Source organism: Astatotilapia calliptera, chromosome 6 (assembly GCF_964374335.1).
Source record: "Astatotilapia calliptera chromosome 6, fAstCal68.1, whole genome shotgun sequence".
NCBI classification, from domain to species: Eukaryota; Metazoa; Chordata; class Actinopteri; order Cichliformes; family Cichlidae; genus Astatotilapia; species Astatotilapia calliptera.
Window position 1 is genome coordinate 32,816,519 of NC_137427.1, and position 19,621 is coordinate 32,836,139.

Below are 19,621 nucleotides of genomic sequence, written 5' to 3' on the forward strand. Positions count from 1 at the left end.
TAACTTGTCCAAGACTGTTTGTTGGCAAACTGGCGGTCCTTGGCACATCTTTGCTCTTAAAGGACTAGACCTTTCTTGGATGCTGTTTTTGTACCAAATCATAATTACAATTACCTGTTGACATCACTTTTTTCAAATAACATCATTATTTAACCAATTTTCCTGATTACGAGCCAAAAATTGCTCCTGCCTCAACCTTTTTTGATATGTGTTGCAGGTCCAAATGACAGGAAAGAATGTATATTTACAAATGAAGGGAAGTTGACCGGACAAAACATGAAATATTTTGTGTTCATATCGTCTGCAGTGAAATAAAGATCAAAGTAAATTTATAAATCAGTATTTTCTTTTAATTTTTTCTCAGTTTTCCATACTGTCCCAACTTTTTGGTATTTGGGTTTGTAGGAAGAACAAAAAACACAGTTAATTGTGATAAGACAATAAGTACATTTGCTAGTAAAAGTTTCTGTTAAAGGTGTTAATGGAGGAGAAACCAGGATCTGTGCTCTCAAAGGTTCATCAGTGGATCTGCACTGCTCACATCAACATCTGACTTCAAGCAGAAAATGGTTCACTATCCAATGGAAGGGAAATTATGTTCAGAGTGAGCTCTCTGTGGATGGACAACGTGTAACGTACAACATCTCTGATAAGAAAAACCCAACTTTAACCATCAATGATCTAAGAGAGAGTGATGCAAACGCTTACTGCTGTATGAAGACTACAGACAGTCCAGGACACTGTTGGCTCAACAGAATTACTCTTCAAGTTGTTGCAGGTACAGTGACTTTTACTCATTAATAACTTTCCAAATGACATCATTGTATAAGTTGTTCTCCATCATCCTCTCAGAGCTGCAGGTAAAGGTGATTCCTGCCACAGAGGGACAGACAGTAACACTGATGTGCAGCAGCAGCTGTCCTCTGACTGAAAAGCCTGCAGCCTACATCTGGTACAAGAACAGAGAGTTTCTCTATGAGGACTGGTCTCCCTGGTACCAAGAGCTGCTCAGCAGTGAGGAAGCAGTCACATACTCCTGTGCTGTCAAAGGCTACGAGCATCTCAGAGCCCCTGAAGTCTCTGTGGGTGAGTCATGATGCTCATTCTGTTACAAAACATTATGCAAAGCCCTGTAATAATTCTCTCAGTACAAATATTAAATATTATTTCTCTGTGTTCAGAGTCCATCACACAAACATGCTTCAGTGTGACTTATGCTTATGGAAACATGTCTTCCCACAATCAGACATTAGTGAATGAGTCATGCTCCATCACATATCCGAGAGGTAAAAAAAAAAGAAAAAAATCCACACTGTTTATTAAACACATCTCCACCAAACCTCTAAATTCAGATTTCTTATAACTATCTTTTATATGAATTATATGAGCTCTTTAAATATAACTATGCATAGTAACAAGAAGTGTTTTTATTCTTTTCAACAGAGGTTCATGTTCAAAGAGCTTCTTCCACATCAGGGTTTGTCACACTGACCTGTAACACCAGCTGTAACCTGACTGACCATCAAACTGCCAACATGTGTTACCACAACAAAAGAAACTATTATGAGAATCAAGATTATTCCACTCATAACTCTTCAACAGGCACATTGTCTTGTGCAGTTAAAGACCACAAATATCTTCAATCTAAGGAAGTTTGTAAGTGTCAAACTATCAAGCGCTGAAACACAGACCAATCAAACAACTTTAAATCTTCCATCTATATTTCAGGTGTTCAGGATAAAAACTGCTGGAGAGTGAATTATGTCAGCAGGAGAATCTGTGCTCTGGAAGGATCTTCAGTCAACATCACAAGTGAATACTCACATCCTGACAACATGAAGCCAGAGTTTAAATGTTGGAGTAAAAAATGGAGAAAAGATAAAGTGGAAGTTGAAGAGCTGATTGAGGCTGCAGGTCGTGTGGAGTATCAGGACACCATGAAGAACCAACACATCCTGACCATCAACAACCTGAAGAAGAATGACTCAGGAGGATACACATTCAGATTCAACAAAGATCATAAAAGATGGACACAGTCTGATTTGCCTGGAGTCTTCTTGATTGTCACAGGTAAATCTAAACTCCTTATTCAACAGACTTTACTCATTAATGTCTGAACAGGAGCAGAGGTGGAAGAAATATTCAGATTTAAGTGAAGATGCTACAAATCAAAACCTCATTACAAGAAAATTAGGATTTATCTATTGAAACTGAATTCACTTAAGTTTTTTGCAAATTTGAAGAGTATTGTATTAATTAGTACTTATTTTGCAGAAAAAAATGTGTTTTACTATTTTATAAGATGCATTCATGTGTCTATTTTATTTTTTGCTTTGGTGTTCATGGATTTTATTTGAACAACCTAGATTCTGTTATTTTGTTCAAGCTACATCAAGGACTCACATTTCATCATATGACATTTTGATCTATGGAACGCCAGGACTGCCATAATGAATTAATTAAATACACCATTAAATAATTAATTAAATGTGGCAATAATTAATTAAAATTGGAATTTATTAATTTTATTAATAGTTATGACACATGCAATTAATTAATTATTGACACATTTAATTAATTATTTATGTAGTTCACATTTTAATTAATTATTGACACATTTAATTAATTATTTAATGATATATTTATTTATTTCATTTTGGCAGTCCTGGCGCCTGGCTCTCATCTTGAATTAATTTTATCTGTCAGCCTCACCCATCAAACTCAGGGGGCGGGGTTAACGCTGCCCATGCAGCTTCTCTAACATTTGATTGGTTGCCGTGCAAAGTAAGTCAAAACAGGTCGATCCTAGAAAATCGATTGCTTGTGTAGACTTGGGGCAGCCAGGTATCCCAGAATGCAGATCAAATCACAGGCAGCAATGGTGGTGGTGTAGTTTTAAAATACCCCGTTTTTCTGTCACCAGCTACACTTTTAACAGTGTTTTAGCCGCGAATGTCGCGACGTATGTCTGGTCAGGTTGTCAACATAGAACATGTTTGTGCTCAGATGTTTTCAGATATTTCACTAGCTCTGCTAACAGTCAGCATGCAGAGTGCACCCAGGGGGTTACGTTAACCGGTTTGTTTACATATTCCACTCTCCGTGTTCCACATGTTGCATTCGCAGATTCTCATTTTCACCGAACGATCGTCTCTTTCCGCCTGGTCTTGTGTTTCTGTAACATAAAGAACGAGCTGACATTTTTCTCACGAAACCAGCGATCAGCTCAACAGACCCTCAGTTTACCTGCATGCATCCTCCTCCTCATCTGTCAGCTGTTTAACACCTGCTGCTAATTCAAGAAACACGCCTACGTTACCTGGTGATAGTCACAGTTTAACTGGGCAGCCGGTGCTCGATATAACGCAATGTCAGCGCATTTTTCTGCACAAGATAAGTAAATATAGTGTTTTCCCCGAGCGCAGAGCTGCTGGAGCTTGTTTCCTTACAGAGCACTTTATAGGCGAACCAGCTTCATCAGCGGCTGATGTCCAATCACCGGCACACAGCTTTGAAACCTCAGCTGAGTTTTAGCTCTCAGTGGTTAAACGCTGGACTTCATTCACTCAGCTTCTGTCTGTCGGGTCACGTTTACTTCGCTGTTTTATTTACAACTGAGCAAATCGGTTTGGCTGAGGTTAAAGTTACGTTTCATAACTGCATAGTTTCACAGACGTTTAATGGTTCACTGGCACATGTGTTAGACTGAACTATTCGCTTTTCTTTATCTGGTGTGTTTTGGATTTAACAGTGAATTTTGAGATTAAACTGACTTTTAAAAGGAAAGAGAAGGCACATTTCCACCGGGAGGAGCAGGGTTTGCAACGGCATGTTCATCATGAAGTCTGCAACCTGGACAGAAATATTATATCATCTGTTTTTTAATAGTTATTCAACTGTATTCTAAGCACCAGCTGTCTGTTAGAATGTGATTTTTTTCTCTCTCTCTCTCTTTTTTTTTTTTTTTTTGCTTTTTCGGTCATGTTATGTTTACCTGTCAAAGGTTTGTTACAAACTATGAAACACATCGTGCAGACTTCTGGATGTTAGAAGAAAACTAATACTGCTCATGAGGGAGACTAAAGGCAGGAAGGTGTCCTTTAAAACTAAACATGTTTATAGGACCTCCCTATTTATATAATAGTTTATGATATAGCACGTGTATTTCAGTAATAGCCTGCTGATTTCAGTGTAGTGGTGAACAGTCACACAGCTCACGTAGGCGTTATCTGTGATACTCTTTAACTATAATTTATCCAAGTTAACTTCAGTTAACCATTCAGACAGTTCTTTTGCAATGAAAAACATAAACACCCATGCTGCTGGTAGGTTTCCTCAGTGCCCGCTTTTAACATTATAGTTGCTTATGCAGTAACCATGGTAACCACGGACTCTGAGCAGCTGGATCGACGGAGGTCAGACAACAATTTTACATGTATGATCTTAAAACAGGACACAGCCACTATACGTGCTGGCCTCATATCAAATGTGAAGGCAGACTGAGTCTATGTTTGACGTTTGTTTGTATCTAATCTTCCTTTTCAAACATTTAAACAGCAGCGAGTCTGCAGCTGAGGGAATACAAACTCAAATTGTCGGAACAGGTTTGCTCGTTTCTTGGATTCATTTGGTGATTTATTAAATGTATAACTATTATTCTAATCTGCTGCTGAGTCTCTTACACTTTTCTTTATGCTGTATATTTTCACGTCTTTGGAATAGTTGGAAGTTAGATAGTCAGCTGGGAAACTCTGTGTTAACTCATGGAGCTGAGGATATCGTGGATATGCTGACCTCGCTGCGTGGTGTACAGAGCGAGGTCAGCATGATTAATATTCACAATAAAAATATTAGCCGAACATCATGAAGTCTGTATGTGTTTCATAGTGTCGAACAACCTTTGTACAGTTAAAGCCAGCAGTTACTACATGACGGAAACACCAACGTTATCTCTTTTATGTGTTTATACACAAGTCACGCTGATTACTGAACAAAAACCCAAAGATCAGATGTTAAACAGATTTATTTGCTCTCTCTCCTCCTTAAACATGTTTTTAATGTTAGTTATAATTCAGAATTGGCGACTGAAACACGTAGGACATATAAGAACATCAGGAAATAAAACATCGATAAATATAACCTCAGTAAAAGAAGTCAGCGGGGGTTAATACAGCTGTGTACCGGGGCCTGCACTTTGTCGGCGGTAATAATAGCTCGATTGCTTGCGAGGCGAGCGGGTCTATCCCACGCTTTGCCGTGAGACTGGGCAGACATCTCCGAAATCATCGCAGCACTTTTGCAAAGAGGCTGTATCTTGACAAACCGACCAGACACATGAAGATTAAACCACTACATTCTCTGCTAAAAAAATATTAAAACGGTATTTGGTGACACACAAACAGGGTTTTTCAAAGTTCAGTTCTGTTAGCTTCCACATGCCGGTTGTTGTGTGCTAGAAACAATGGCCACCAGGCCAAAGCAATGGTTTTGACTCGATCAGCGTCAAACCCCCTGGGTTTGATGGGTGAGGCTGACAGATAAAATTATTTCAAGAAGAGAGCCAGGCGCCAGGACTGCCAAAATGAAATAAATAAATATATCATTAAATAATTAATTAAATGTGTCAATAATTAATTGAATGTGTCAATAATTAATTAAAATGTGAAATACATACATAATTAATTAAATGTGTCAATAATTAATTAATTACATGTGTCATAACTATTTATTTAATTAATTAATTCCAATTTTAATTAATTATTGCCACATTTAATTAATTATTTAATGGTGTATTTAATTAATTCATTATGGCAGTCCTGGCATTCCACACTTGACATCCATGAGCATACATTACTTTAAAAAAGGTCAGAAAAAAAGAAACAAAAATACTGTTGTTAAATTTGGAATAATAACATTTCTGGCTAATGGAATCCTTTTTTTCTTTTCTTTATTTGCATATTTGCATTCACAAGAACTGCACTTCCAAACCATAAAGGTCTCATTTCAATTCCAAAATATCTTCATTTTGACAATTAAAAATCAGGGAAAACTGTAGTGGTGCAGAAATAAACGTTTGGACTAAAAATTAACACTTACCCTGATTTCTTGCTTTCAGAGCTGAGAGTGAAGATGAGTCCTTTTGCAGTGGTGACAGAGGGTCAGAGAGTCACACTGACCTGCAGCACCAGCTGTCCTCTGACTGACAACACAAACTACATTTGGTACTTGAACAGTCGACCTCTGACCCCGAGAGAGAACCAGAACAAACATCTGATCCTAGACCCAGTCAGCAGGGAGGATGCAGGAAGCTACTCCTGTGCTGTGAAAACCAACAAAGATATCAGCTCTGCTCCAAAGACTCTCACTGTCCAAAGTATCACAGGAACATGGATACCAGCAGCTGCAGGAGTTTCTGCAGCTCTGCTCCTTTTAATACCTGTCATTGTCTGCTGGTGTGTTAGGTGAGCAATACGTTTATCTCACTCAGATCAATAGTATTCATCTGATATATATATATATATATATATATATATATATGTGTGTGTGTGTGTGTGTGTGTGTGTGTGTGTGTGTGTATACATATACATTTATATATTTGCTCTTTTTTTACAAATCAGAAAAAAGAGGATTTCAAACCAGCCTTCAAGAAGTGCAACACTAGGCAACAAACAGCAGGTACAAAATGAGAAACAAAAAACATTCTGCTGCAATAACAGCTGAATTTTTTTTTTTTAATGCCCCTTGAACACCTTGTTTTTCTTCACATTAATCCATTCCTCCGTATCCCAAACTCATGTTATTTTAGCCACTGCACTGTTCTCTTTCATCTGAATTATAACCTCTTTATGTAAATGTATAAAATGTGAAGCTATTTGTTACTTGTCTCCACAGATTTATCCTGATTTCATTGGTAAAAATGTTCCAGCTAAATCGGAAGAGCAGGATACTCATTACTATGTCGGGCTGCGTTGCAGTTTGAAAAACAAAATTGACCCCTACTCAATCATTGAGTTATCGCCTACTAAGTAAATACACATTTTATTTTTGCTATAATCATCATATTCAAACTATGATTTGAAATCTCTTGTTGATTTGGAAATTATTTCTTTCTTCTTTTTTTTTTTTAATTAGAATGACGACGACTTCCAGTCACTTTCCAAGAAGTGAAACATCAGACAATAAAGAGCAGGTAGAGGACAGAATTCAGATATAAACATCCCCTCCTCTGTGGTATTTTCTTCATGTATCATCAATTAGTCTCCTTTTATTTGCCTGTCCCGTTTGGTTCTTTTGCCATCAGAATTATTGTCTAAAGGTGAGGAAAGATACCCAACGGATTTACTTTACCAAATTGACCATCTCAGTCTTGCCGTAATGGTCTATTTGATTCACCTTTTATTGTTTATTTTATTTATTTTTTATTTTCACTTGCTAGATACGGGACAGACTTGAATGAGGAAAAGAAAAGGGAGAAAGGAAGAGGGGGAGAAAAAAAACTGCGGAGAAGATGGACGGGGATAAAGGGCAAAAAAACAAAAACCAACTAAATAAGCAGACAAAAAAATACATATATCAATCACCTGGATCACCTGTTGAGAAAGAAAAAAGAAAACAAGCAGAAGAAAACGAGAGCAATACAATAAAAAACATCACGATGAGATATGGGAATATAACAGTAAATACTAAATATTAAACATTATTGTGCAGCACGTAATATCGATAGCGCACAGTGTGCTTTGAGGTAGGAGCCAAAAAGGGTGTAGTTTGTGTGTGTGAGTACCCGTGTGTACACCTGTGAGCATGAACGCGCTTGTTTTTAAAAGGTTCCTTCATGTAATGATCTGCTAGAGGGTGTGGGAGACCAAGGAAGACCAACAGAGGGGCAGCCGTGTCACTATCCCAGAAAGAGCTGAGGAGAGTCCCAGATGAGGGGTCACTCAGCAGCCGCGGAGCAGAAGCCAGGGGGGGGGGGGGGGGGGTTGCAGTGACGTGCCCATGAGCTCCGCCGGCAGCAAGCTGTGCCAGAGTGACCCAGCCCCAGGCCGAGAGGCTGAGGGCACCCCACCCCCGAAGTGGCCCGAGCGAGCCCCAGGCTCCAGGCCCCGACAAGCAGCCACCAAGGAGTGAGCCGGTGTGTACATGGGCGCCCATCCCCGGACACAAAGAACCACCAACGCACCGATGTCTGAGGGCGTCTGCCACCGGCAGGGGAAGTGGTGGGGGGAGATAGGCCTCCAAACCTTGGAGGGCCTGAGATGTCCCCAGAGAGGTGGCGTCTGATGCCCAACCTGACATATAGACACAGACATACAGGCACACACAGATACAAACATCCATTCCCACCCTCATGCTCTCATATCAATTAGTCTCCATTTATCCATCCATCCATCTTCTTCCACTTATCCGGGATCTTACACCTCACCCAGGAGAGGCCCAGGAGGCATCCTTATCAGATGCCTGAACCACCTCTACTGGTTCCTTTCGATGTGGAGGAGCAGCAGATCTGCTCTGAACCCCTCTCAAATGCCTGAACTTGTCATTCTATCTCTAAGAGAGAGGCCAGCCACCCTTCAGAGGAAACTCATTTCTGCTGCTTGTACCCGCGATCTTATTCTTTCGGTCACTACCCACAGCTTCTGACCATAGGTGAAGGTAGGGGCGTAGATCGACCGGTAAATTGAGAGCTTCACTTTTACAGTCAGTGGGCACTCCACCCTTTTCTGGCTGAGGACCATAACCTCAGGTTTGGAGGTGTTGATTTTCATTCCCACCACTTCACACTTGGCTCTGCATTGTTCTGGTGCGAGCTGGAGGCCATCACCCGATGAAGCCAACAGAACCACATCATTTGCAAAAAGCAGAGATGAGATTCTTAGACCACCCAAGTAAAAGCCTTCCCCCACTTGGCTACGCCTAAAAATTCTGTCCATAAAAATTATAAACAGAATTGGTGACGAAGGGCAAGTCCGACTTATTGCCGACGATGCAGACCAAGCTCTTGCAATGGTTTTATAAGAATCAAATGGCACGTAGCAATGGGCCAGACACCCCATACTCTGGAAACACCTCCCATAGAACACTCCGAGGGACACGGTCGAATGCCTTCTCCAAGTCCACGAAGCACATATACACTGGTTGGGCAAACTTCCACGCACCCTCAAGTATCCTTGAGAGGATAAAGAGCTGGTCCAGTGTCCCTCTGCCAGGATCTGCCAGACTCTCCTTTTCAGCACCTTGGCATAGACTTTCCAAGGGAGGCTGAGGAGTGTGATCCCCCTATAGTTGGAACACACTACAGTCCCCTTCTTAAAGATGGGAACCACCATCCCGATCTGCAGTCTGCCAACCTAGAGGTATCTCCCCTGATCTCCACGCGACATTGTAGAGGCATGTCAACCAAGATAGCCCTAGAACATCCATGGCCTTCAGGAACTCAGTGCAATCCTCATCCACCCCAGGGGCTCTGGCACCAAGGAGTTGTTTAATTGCCTCAGTGACCTGACCCCCGGAGATAGGCGAATTGTTCCCCTTATCCCCAGATTCCTCCATTAAGGAGGTCCTCTAAGTATTCCTTCCACCACCCGACAATTTTCTCAGTCATAGTCAGCAGTGCTCCATCTGCACTATACACAGTACAGCCCAAATAGCAGACAGGTCTGGCCCGGATCTGGTGTCAAGCTGGCACTGCTGGCTGACTTCTGGCATGCTAAGTGGTATGTCATCCAGATATGGGTCAGGTCTGGCAATGAATGCACTGTTTATGTGATGGCATGCCATATCTGGCCCGATCGTGGTTTTGTTTTTGTGGCCCAGGTTCATAGAAAACAGGTCTGGCCCGGATTCTGCATCAAGCTGGTACTTCTGACTGACTGGTGTCATGGCAGGATGTATGTCAACCAGATGCGGGCCAGGTCTGACAATGATGGCACTATTTATGTTCCTATTTTCCTATTTTAGTTAGAAGACCCAAATGCCATCTTGCAATACTATACTGCTATGGTAGCCAACGTTTCAAATGCAGGTTTGACAAGTTTGTGAGTGTACACTTTATCCAAAACCTAGTGAGGGTTTACTCACATTCACCACTGGGTAGCTGTAGCTCAGGCGGTAGAGCAGGTCACCTGCTGATCAGAATGTTAGTGGTTTGATCCCTGGCTCCTCCAGTTTGCACTTAGTTTAGAGAAAGTGTGTGATTGGATGAATACAGCATGTAATCCGGGAGAGTAGAAAAAAGGGCTATCAGTCCATTCACTGTCTGAACAGAGTTTTGTCATGTTACTTTTGCACTATTATGTTCCGGGACATGTTGTTATTACATGGCTTGATTAAGGTACACATTAGGCTGACATCTGGGGCCAGAGTTTAAACTGTTCTGGGCCAGCACAGGGCCAGCAGTGTGTCTGCAACTTTGGCTGCACACGACTTACATATGGCCCAGATCAGGTTTGCCAGAAGTAATCCACACATGGGCCAGCACAGGACCACCAGTGTGCCTGCAACTGGCCTTGTTCTGGCCCATGAGTGGGCCACCTCTGGCAAATCTGATCTGGGCCACCAAAGGGCCGTCATTCTTTGAGGTATGTGGGCCGTGTTTAAGCACATTGTGTGGGCCAGATCCGGGCCATACCAATTTTGCTACGTGGGAGGTAGAGCACCGCTTTCCCCTTCTGAGTCCCATGACAGTTTGCCAGAATCTCTTCTAGGCAGACTGAAAGTCTTTTTCCGTGGCCTCTACGAACTACTCCCACACTCGAGTTTTTGCTTTAGCCATTGCCACGTTCTGCTTTGCCTGTCAGTTGTTACCACCACGACAGGCACCAACCAACTTGCGACTTTGGCAATGGAGGTGGTGAACATGGTCCATTCAGACTAGTGATGTGTCGGTCACGAACGAAACGGCTCTTAGAGCCGACTCTTTGAAGTGAACGACGTGATCCGGCTCCTTATTGGGAGCCATGGGTTGTTGTTTTTTTTTCTTTCTCTCACCCTCTCTCTCGCACTTTTTTTCCGCTTCACACGAGCCTTGTGCTTTGCGCTGGAAAGAAGGGGGAGGGGCAGTAGCACAGGAACAGAGCGGGGACAACAACGTCACATTAGAAAGGTATAGTAATCATCCACAACTATTTTCAGTTGCGGATGATAAAGGATTCAGAAAGTTTATCCATGCAGGCCCATATGACAGAGAATGTGCATCTTCTTTTTGTTTTCATATTTAAATTTATATTTAATTGTGTTGTGGTTTGCAGTGTTTTGTGTTGTTTCACTTTGAATTTGTTTAAAAGGAAAAAGCTGAAGATTTAAATAGTTAAAATTTGAAAATAGTTGCTTTTTGTATTATATGATTTATTTATTGCATTTTATGTGGAGTGAATAAATAAAAGTATATTTACGGTGTGGCCACTAGAGACAAAGCATGTACAAACCCCGAAGCACGTACAAACTCCAAAACACATACAAACTCCAAAACACGTAAAAACTCCATAGCACGTACAAACTCCGAAGCACGTACAAACCCTGAAGCACGTAAAAACTACAATACACAACAGAAGTGCTCCAGGATGCTTGGCGCAGCGTTGAGGTTTTGTTATCTAGTGGCTACACAAGCCATGAAGTACCAACGACCAGATTTGGTGTGTGGTAGTAACAGGTAAATGAACATTTATTTAAATTATTTGAATATATATGAGCGTTTGCGTATAAATACACAAACAATACACATATGCCTTCAATTGTGTAATATAAGTGATCTAGGTAGCTCTGTTTTGGAAGTTCAGTTAACGCTAGAAATGTGTTTTGGAGTTTTGAAGAAAATATAATTTGATCAAACATTATTCAGCTTTAAATATTGTTCAGCTTTAAAGTTACTGTGCAACTGTGTAATAAAAATATGTGCTCACGACTTTGGCCTTGAGAGCGATAAGAAGCGATCGCCTCATTCTGCAGGTGCAAGATATCTGCAAGCGAAGAGACTAGAACACCCAAGGCCGCTTTCCTTTTATGGAGTTGTTTTTCTGCTAATGCAGCACTGTCCTCACAACCCCCTCCTGTAAGTTTTAGAGAATATATACCCATCCTCACAGCAAATATTGGGAATCTCCTGATGTGAGCTGTTTGAGAGGTTGTCTCTGTCTCAATAAAAGTTCACTGATTCCCCCATCTGCTGCAGGTGTCCGGTTGTCTTCATTCTCCGCCAGCCTGGTTAAGTCAATTCCTCCTTAACATCTAAAAGAACCTATTTAATGAAGGAAGACGGGTTCACTTTGTGTTTAATATTATTCTATTGCTGTTGTTTTTTTTATATCCTTCAATTGGCGTCACGGAACAGGATCCGCTCCAGGCCAAACTGGAACGGGTGGGAGGACATCGGCCGTGGTCTGAGTGAACGGAGTTTGGACAAAAGCTGTGTGCACACAAAAACAAGGTAAGCAGACCTTTTATTTCTGCTATATTGAACATTATAAAAATACTTAGTGTCCAAACTCCTAGTAATTCATAACCAAAATTGTCTGGCTTACTTAAGGCTTGCTGAGAATCAGACAAGTGAATAAGAGATAAGTGAATAAGAAATAAGTGAATAAAGATAAGAGTGAACTGAGGTCTGGCCACGGTTGCAGCCGACGGGTTGCTCTCCGGTGTCGGATAAATACCTCAGTGCAGGTCTGGGACCTTGAAAGGGTTTATTAGTAACGCCTTTCTAAACAAATTAAAAGGTTAAAGGCCTTGAGAATATTTTTTAGTAATATTCTCTAAACTACAGAAGGGTTAGGAAGGCCCAGAGGACTTTATTAGAAAAGATCCTCTAAAACTTAAAAGGAGAAGTACTGGTTGGAGTCCAAAGGAGGGGTCCCTTTGATCAATAGGAGAAAACGGATCTCTTCTTAAAACCCCGATGATTTTAGTGTTTTAAATGTTTTGATGTTCTGTTTGATATTGGACACACATAAATACACGCTGAATGCTTGCTGTGGAACACTGGGCAGGACAGTTTGGTTCTCCGTGTTCACAGATTACACAATTAAAGGAACTAGGTTCCTCTTTTGGTTAAAATAATACACCACACATAGAATTTTTTTTACACATTTATTACATACATAAGGAGGGTAATGAGTGACTGCAGGTAATGTATGAAGTGTGAATGAGACGTGTGAACAAGGTGACAACCAACTAGCACCCCTATCAGGAAGCTCTAGGCAAGGTTACCCGCCAGACTCCGGTTTGGTAGAAGCTTGGTAACACCTGAAGGGATATTTCAGTGCTGACTCACCTTTAAAGCAGCGCCCCAGCTGATTAGTGCCTAACAGAGGCAGAAACCCAGCTGGCCCAAATTCTCCTTTAAAATCAATAAATAGAACATAAATTACCGGTGTGTGTAAATAAGTTGTATAAATCTGTTAGATCTGAAACTCCTGCTAAAAAACTTCCTCTCTACAACTCTTTTCTCTTCTCTCCCTCTTTCTCTCAGTTGGGATTCTGTGTGTGTATGTGTGCTGGAGAAATAAAAAAAAAGGAAAAGGGTCTCTCTCTGTCTCTGTGAGAGGAAAAAGGTGGGGGCCGAGTGAGCCCGCGGGGCCGAGCGGGTCCGCGGGAGCGAGCGTGTATGCTGTATGAGGAAGAAGGGAGTGAGAGGGAGCGAGTGAAAAGAGTAATCGAGTATTTGGTGATTTTTTATTATTTCAGAGGCACTGGGTAAGAGTTTTGACTTTAGCTGTGAGAGTTGTGAAAAGAGCAGGTTTTTCTTTTGTTGTAGACTGTGAGTAATCGGTGTTTTTCTGCCTATTGTGCTGCGTGGAAGACACAGAAGTGTAGAAATGTTTGTGGTTTATCTTTGTTTGACGTTTTATATAGAGTTGGTTGATTCAGGGTGATTTCTCCCGTTTAAGGGAGGAGTTGCATTGTGGTTATGTTAAAGCTTTGCTGTAGGGGTATGTGTGTGATTTTGTGCTGGCTTCGCATGTTTAAATGGATGCATAGAAGTTTGTCAGTGAGAAATTGTTATGGTGGGGTTTTAAAGTTAGTAAAGAGTCAAACAACGCCCACTGTTTTAAAAAGGCCCAAAACATCATAAAAGACACCTCACATCCTGGCCACTCCCTGTTCGAACTGTTGCCCTAAGGCAGACGGTACAGGGCAATCAGAGCAAGGACTAATAGACTCAAACACAGCTGTTATCCAACTGCAATAACACATCTGAATACTACAAAAATGTCCACCATGCCACTCTTGTGTTAATCTATGCACGGTCTGAAGCATGACGGTGGGAATACTTAGTATTTTAAGTATTCTATCTATTTTATTGATTGAATTTTATTGTTTTTTTATATTTGATATTACTAGGGATGATGCAATGATCAGGGACCATTCTTAATGTCGTCGGTCTCATGACAATGACAATAAAGTTTTTGATTTTGATTCTGATTCTGAAATACACCCTCCTCAAGAGTTCAATGATTTAGGCAGTTATGTTTATACAAATACTAAATGTATGTTTAGTGTCTTCATACAGGTGTTTTTTCTTAACCTGGAAGCCTGAGTACGGCAGCAGAAGACAGGCCAAGCTTTGGCTAAAATTCACGGCTGGACACCAGAGTTGTCCTCACCCCTCCCGGTAAAACAAAAAAGAGAGAATGTAGTTTGAGGCAGGTTTTTCTCGCTGACCTGCTCTGGGTGCTGTGTCCCTGAATCTCACCAGGGTTAACCTCTGGCGGAAGACATGGAGAAAAGGAAAAGATGTTCCTGGTAAATCACTGAAACAAATAAAACCACACACAACCAGAGAAAGATATGAGAAGGGTGAGGAACAGACACATGTGCGTGTTAGAGAAATGCCTCGTTTGAGAAAAAGTTAAAGTAACCCATATACAGACGCACCCATACATGCAATGAAGAAACAGCTTACATACATGTGCACGTACATGCAAGGTTAAAGTAGCGACACTTAACATACACCTGTTTTTAAATGATATAGTTCATACATTACTGACAATTAAACGCTTTGGGTTGTAGGACAACAACGTAACGTCAAAAGACAAAGACACTGGTCTGAGGATTAAGTGAGGACACGACAAATTTAGTGGTTAAAAGGGTCGACTTGGGACATGTTTTTGTTGATTGTTTAAGACAAATGACTACTGAATGATAGGAAATTCCTTTTTAGGTTTCTAAACAGGATCTTAAGAATTTTAACACGTACCTGTGTTGTCCTGTCAACTTGAGGGGTTATGAGTTGATTATATGGAGAAAAAAAAAAAAAAAAAAAACAAAAACAAAAAGGGGGGAGACGAGATCTCGTTGTTTCTCCCCTCTCGGGATAACACAGCCAACACAGCACAGCCAACACAACATCATTTTCCTGTTCGCCTGTTTTGTTTTTGTTTTTTCTGAGAGCCGAAGCTGACCTGGACTCCTACCCTCCCCTCTACCATCGTTGCCCTCTCCGCGACCATCTTTGACCCTTTGACCCCTGAAGGCCACAGCAGCTGGACTCACAACAACAACTTGAGGATGTCAACAGTGCTGCAAAAGAGTGATCTCATGCAGCAGAGACGGAGAGCACTAAACCTAAAGCCCGTTTCACTACACGGGGGAAATTCCCAGGCTGCGTCAGCTGACAGAGCTGTGACGAGACGCGCATTAAGCCCGGAGGAAAAGGGACGGTGAGCAGAAGGATGCTGACCTCTGAGAAGAGCCGAACAGCAGAGCTGCAGAAGGCCGTGGAGCAAAGTAAGGAAGATGCAGGCAGCTGCAACAACGGATGAAAACAGACCCAAAGAGGAGGGGAGGACCCTAGGCCATGCGTCAGGCCGCTGGTTTACCTAAACTACAGAACAGGAAGGTGATGAACACAAACATATACCAACACACGAACACACACTTCTGCATGCGCCTACTTAGAATGAAGGGAAACACACACATGAACACTTATGCACTTGTTGAGGGAGTAAAAACTGATACATACCCATGCACTAAAATCAAAATGTTGATTTAATTTACTAAGAAGTGACACACAATGCTCTAGCTGCTGCAATGAAGAATGCTTTACTGACAAAGGCTCAATGCTGCACACAACAAAGTCAAATACAGAATTTGCTATAATAATAAGCCCAGAGGGCATTTGTGTGGTCTGGGGAGCAGAGTCCGGAGCGGTTTGGTTATGAAAATGATGCCCGTGCGAGATATCTGGGGCTTAAGGCCTCGACTTAATTGTTTACTCTACACTAAAAAGAAAAAGAAAACACTCTGAGCAGTGGTGCAGAGTGAAAACGAGGAATTAACAGTGTGAGTTTTATTTCAGAGCGCCACGTCATTGTGATGGAGATTTAATAAAGGAGGAACACACGGACAAAGAAGAAGAGAAGGGGGGGCAGCCCTTGAACGCGATTGCCTGAGGCATTAAAGTTCTGTACTAAATTCTGGTTTCCAGTGTGAGAAAAGTCACGCAGTGCCAGTAGTAGAGCTAGGTTGAGTGATGATTCTAAATTACTGTAAGTAAATCATCGTACACCGTTCAAGTTTCATGATAACGGGGATCTAGACTTTGTTGAACCCTAGGCAATTTGAACAGGTAAAAGTCGAGTGACCAAGTAGCAGTTGAATAAAAGTCATTGAATAAGTGTTGAAATAAACTGGCAGAATTAAGAGAATTAAAACATTTCAAGAGCTCAACTTACTTAATGGTTCAATTTTGTTTCACGAACGCAAAACATATAGGTTTATGAATATGAAAAGGTTGAGGTGGTGTTGATTTGACTCTGTGTAGGTTTAGGTTGGTATTTTTATTGATGGGAAGAATATTCAGTGACAAGTCCTAAGACCCGGGCGTCTGCATTTTGTTTTTGTTATTTTTCATTTTATTTTGTTTTATATTTACTGATTTTTGTTTGTGAATCTTTTCTTTAAGCAGATCTGCACATCGGAAATTACAAGCATTACACGTCGGCGAGAAAATTGTTGTAAGTGAGTTTCTCCGCATTGAAATGGGTTCTGGAGGAAACACTTGTGGGGACAATTAGAAACGAGAGTCCCTGTTTAAAAAAGGATTCAGCGAGGTAATCCAAACTCAAGTTCTTGTTTCTTTTTGAGATGACGTCATTTTGCTGAGTGTGGAAACTAGATGCGACGACAGGTTTCACTATCAGCAAAGAACGGATGAATGGATGAAAGACTGGGAATAAAAACAAACGGACTGACTGGTAAAAGATGACAAGACTTGACCATGACTCAAGGTTAACCACCTCCACCTAGATAGGATAAAAGGGTGGATGAATTTATGTGGGTTTCTTTTACAGGAGTAGAAGGATGACAAAATATTCGAGGATGAGTGAACCTGTAAATGCCATTTTTGTGTCTTGTGTTGCTTACAGAGGTAACTGCGCAGCGTTACCATTTACATTTTCTTCCCTACAGGGTTACAGTTTTAATGTTTTTCTATTACAGGATTTCTGGGCGGATGTGTGAAGAAACGGTGTTTATGGGTTAGGAGTTGGGGATGCTATTACACTGTATTTACAGGAAATGTTTTATAGCACCTATGGAATGAGGATGCCTGACTACGGTCAATGTGCTGCTAATGTTTGCTTTGCTTTGGTGAGAGGGGTGCAGTAGAAAACAGACAAGTGACATGAAAACAAGTAATAATAACAAATAACAAATTTGGGGACAGTTTGACCTAGAGCCCACTAACTGGCCATTAGGGGCTCTCTCTCTCTCTCTCTCTCTCTCTCTCTCTCTCTCTCTCTCTCTCTCTCTCTCTCTCTCTCTCTCTCTCTCTCTCAGGTTGTTGCTCTTTAACTCCTAGAACACGCCCTTGGCGAGGTGGGGGGAACTGGACCACCTTTCTGTGCCCCATCATCCTCTATTAGACGACATCCAAGCTAAGTAAACATGTCTTGGCCCTTTCCCCCTGAAATGACAGGCAGGCAAAGATGTTGCGTCTTTGTTTGCTTCCTGGCCCTGGGTCTCATTCCCATTGGCATAATCCTGATCTGTGAAGGGCCCCCGACACTTCTGACACCTTCAAGTTCAAAAGCTTCGCCCCCTTCTGACAGTCCCAATCTGACAAATGTAGCCCCTAGGGTCTTGCCCACCACTTCCTCTCCAGTTTTGCCCACGCCCGATCCATTTAGAAAGAAACGAGACACGGTTACCTCCTCGCCAACGGATGATGAAAACTCTGATCGTGAGGGTGACGAACATTATCGTCTTTCTCTTGTTTAAATTCTTCTAGAATGGTTGTTTCTCTGTGGTGTTTTGTATTAGGTTTGTTATTAATTGTTTCCCTCACCCACTTCCTCTTGAAGGATATATCTGGTTGAACTGTGTCTGGTCGGGTTGTGAGGGTTAAGCGATGTTCTCAGGGTCTCCGGACTTAAGCCTGAGCGAATGTGTACTCCCACCACTGGATATAAATTGTTTTATTCCACACCCCTTCCTCACGTTTTACCATATTCACTTTTGAATGTCCTTAGCAGTTACCGTTCTGAGTTTATTTTACGGTTGATTTATTCTTTCACATTTTCACGTTTATATCTCTCATTATTATAGTATACTCTGTACTCTCCACATTTTTATCATTACTTATGCTTTTTGGTTGCTGAGTTACAGGAACTGTTAATTTTGTGTCACTACCCTGGTTGCACTAACTCGTTGTATCCGTGTGTGCAGGACAGCTGTTACTGCTTTCATCGGGAACCGAGACTGCTTGCAGCCGACCCCTGGGCAGGGTGGTGCCTGGACTCTTTTCTCCTCATCTGCAATGACAGATAAAGACAAATGATAAGACCCGAGGAGTTTTTCGAGCCAGGCTTCGACACGTCTCTGTGTTCCTTTGAATGTTACTTATGTTTGTGTGTTGACCCATTTAAGATGGGTCAAAAGGGGGATTTGAAGAAAATATAATTTGATCAAACATTATTCAGCTTTAAATATTGTTCAGCTTTAAAGTTACTGTGCAACTGTGTAATAAAAATATGTGCTCACGACTTTGGCCTTGAGAGCGATAAGAAGCGATCGCCTCATTCTGCAGGTGCAAGATATCTGCAAGCGAAGAGACTAGAACACCCAAGGCCGCTTTCCTTTTATGGAGTTGTTTTTCTGCTAATGCAGCACTGTCCTCACAACCCCCTCCTGTAAGTTTTAGAGAATATATACCCATCCTCACAGCAAATATTGGGAATCTCCTGATGTGAGCTGTTTGAGAGGTTGTCTCTGTCTCAATAAAAGTTCACTGATTCCCCCATCTGCTGCAGGTGTCCGGTTGTCTTCATTCTCCGCCAGCCTGGTTAAGTCAATTCCTCCTTAACATCTAAAAGAACCTATTTAATGAAGGAAGACGGGTTCACTTTGTGTTTAATATTATTCTATTGCTGTTGTTTTTTTTATATCCTTCAAGTTTGTACGTGCTTTGGAGTTTGTATGTGCTTTGGAATTTGTAGGAGAGGAGAAAAATGACCTATAACCCAGTATGTTGTTTGTCTTCCTCCTCAGGTGAACCCTGGTCCCATTTATGAAAACATCTCAGCCCGTTATAGCAGATTGCACCTACCTATGACCCACACAACTGATCTCTGCTCCAATATTGACACACTTCCTGCTTACTAAAGTAACTTTGTTACCATATTGATTT

General features: G+C 41.4%; 1 protein-coding gene and 2 long non-coding RNA genes across 4 annotated transcripts in view; all 3 read left to right on the plus strand.

Annotated features, from left to right (window-relative positions):
• Positions 1 to 486: 486 nt before the first annotated feature.
• LOC113018274 (B-cell receptor CD22-like) overlaps positions 487 to 19,621 on the plus strand; it is a 93,484-nt gene continuing 74,349 nt past the window's right edge. The window contains exons 1-2 of the mRNA XM_080303177.1: positions 487 to 778; positions 853 to 1,086. Of these exons, the coding sequence (XP_080159303.1) occupies positions 715 to 778; positions 853 to 1,086 (298 nt within the window). The 5' untranslated portion in view covers positions 487 to 714. The remainder of the gene's footprint in view (positions 779 to 852; positions 1,087 to 19,621) is intronic.
• LOC145429538 (uncharacterized) lies at positions 6,011 to 7,615 on the plus strand. Its single transcript, XR_013909780.1, has 3 exons — positions 6,011 to 6,461; positions 6,618 to 6,675; positions 6,892 to 7,615. It is a non-coding gene; the product is annotated as an uncharacterized LOC145429538 (long non-coding RNA).
• On the plus strand, positions 10,186 to 19,239 carry LOC145429536 (uncharacterized). 2 transcript variants are annotated; one of them, XR_013909777.1, is made up of 3 exons: positions 11,785 to 12,198; positions 12,326 to 12,421; positions 17,773 to 19,239. It is a non-coding gene; the product is annotated as an uncharacterized LOC145429536 (long non-coding RNA). The 2 variants fall into 2 exon arrangements; XR_013909776.1 differs by having other exon boundaries at positions 10,186 to 12,421.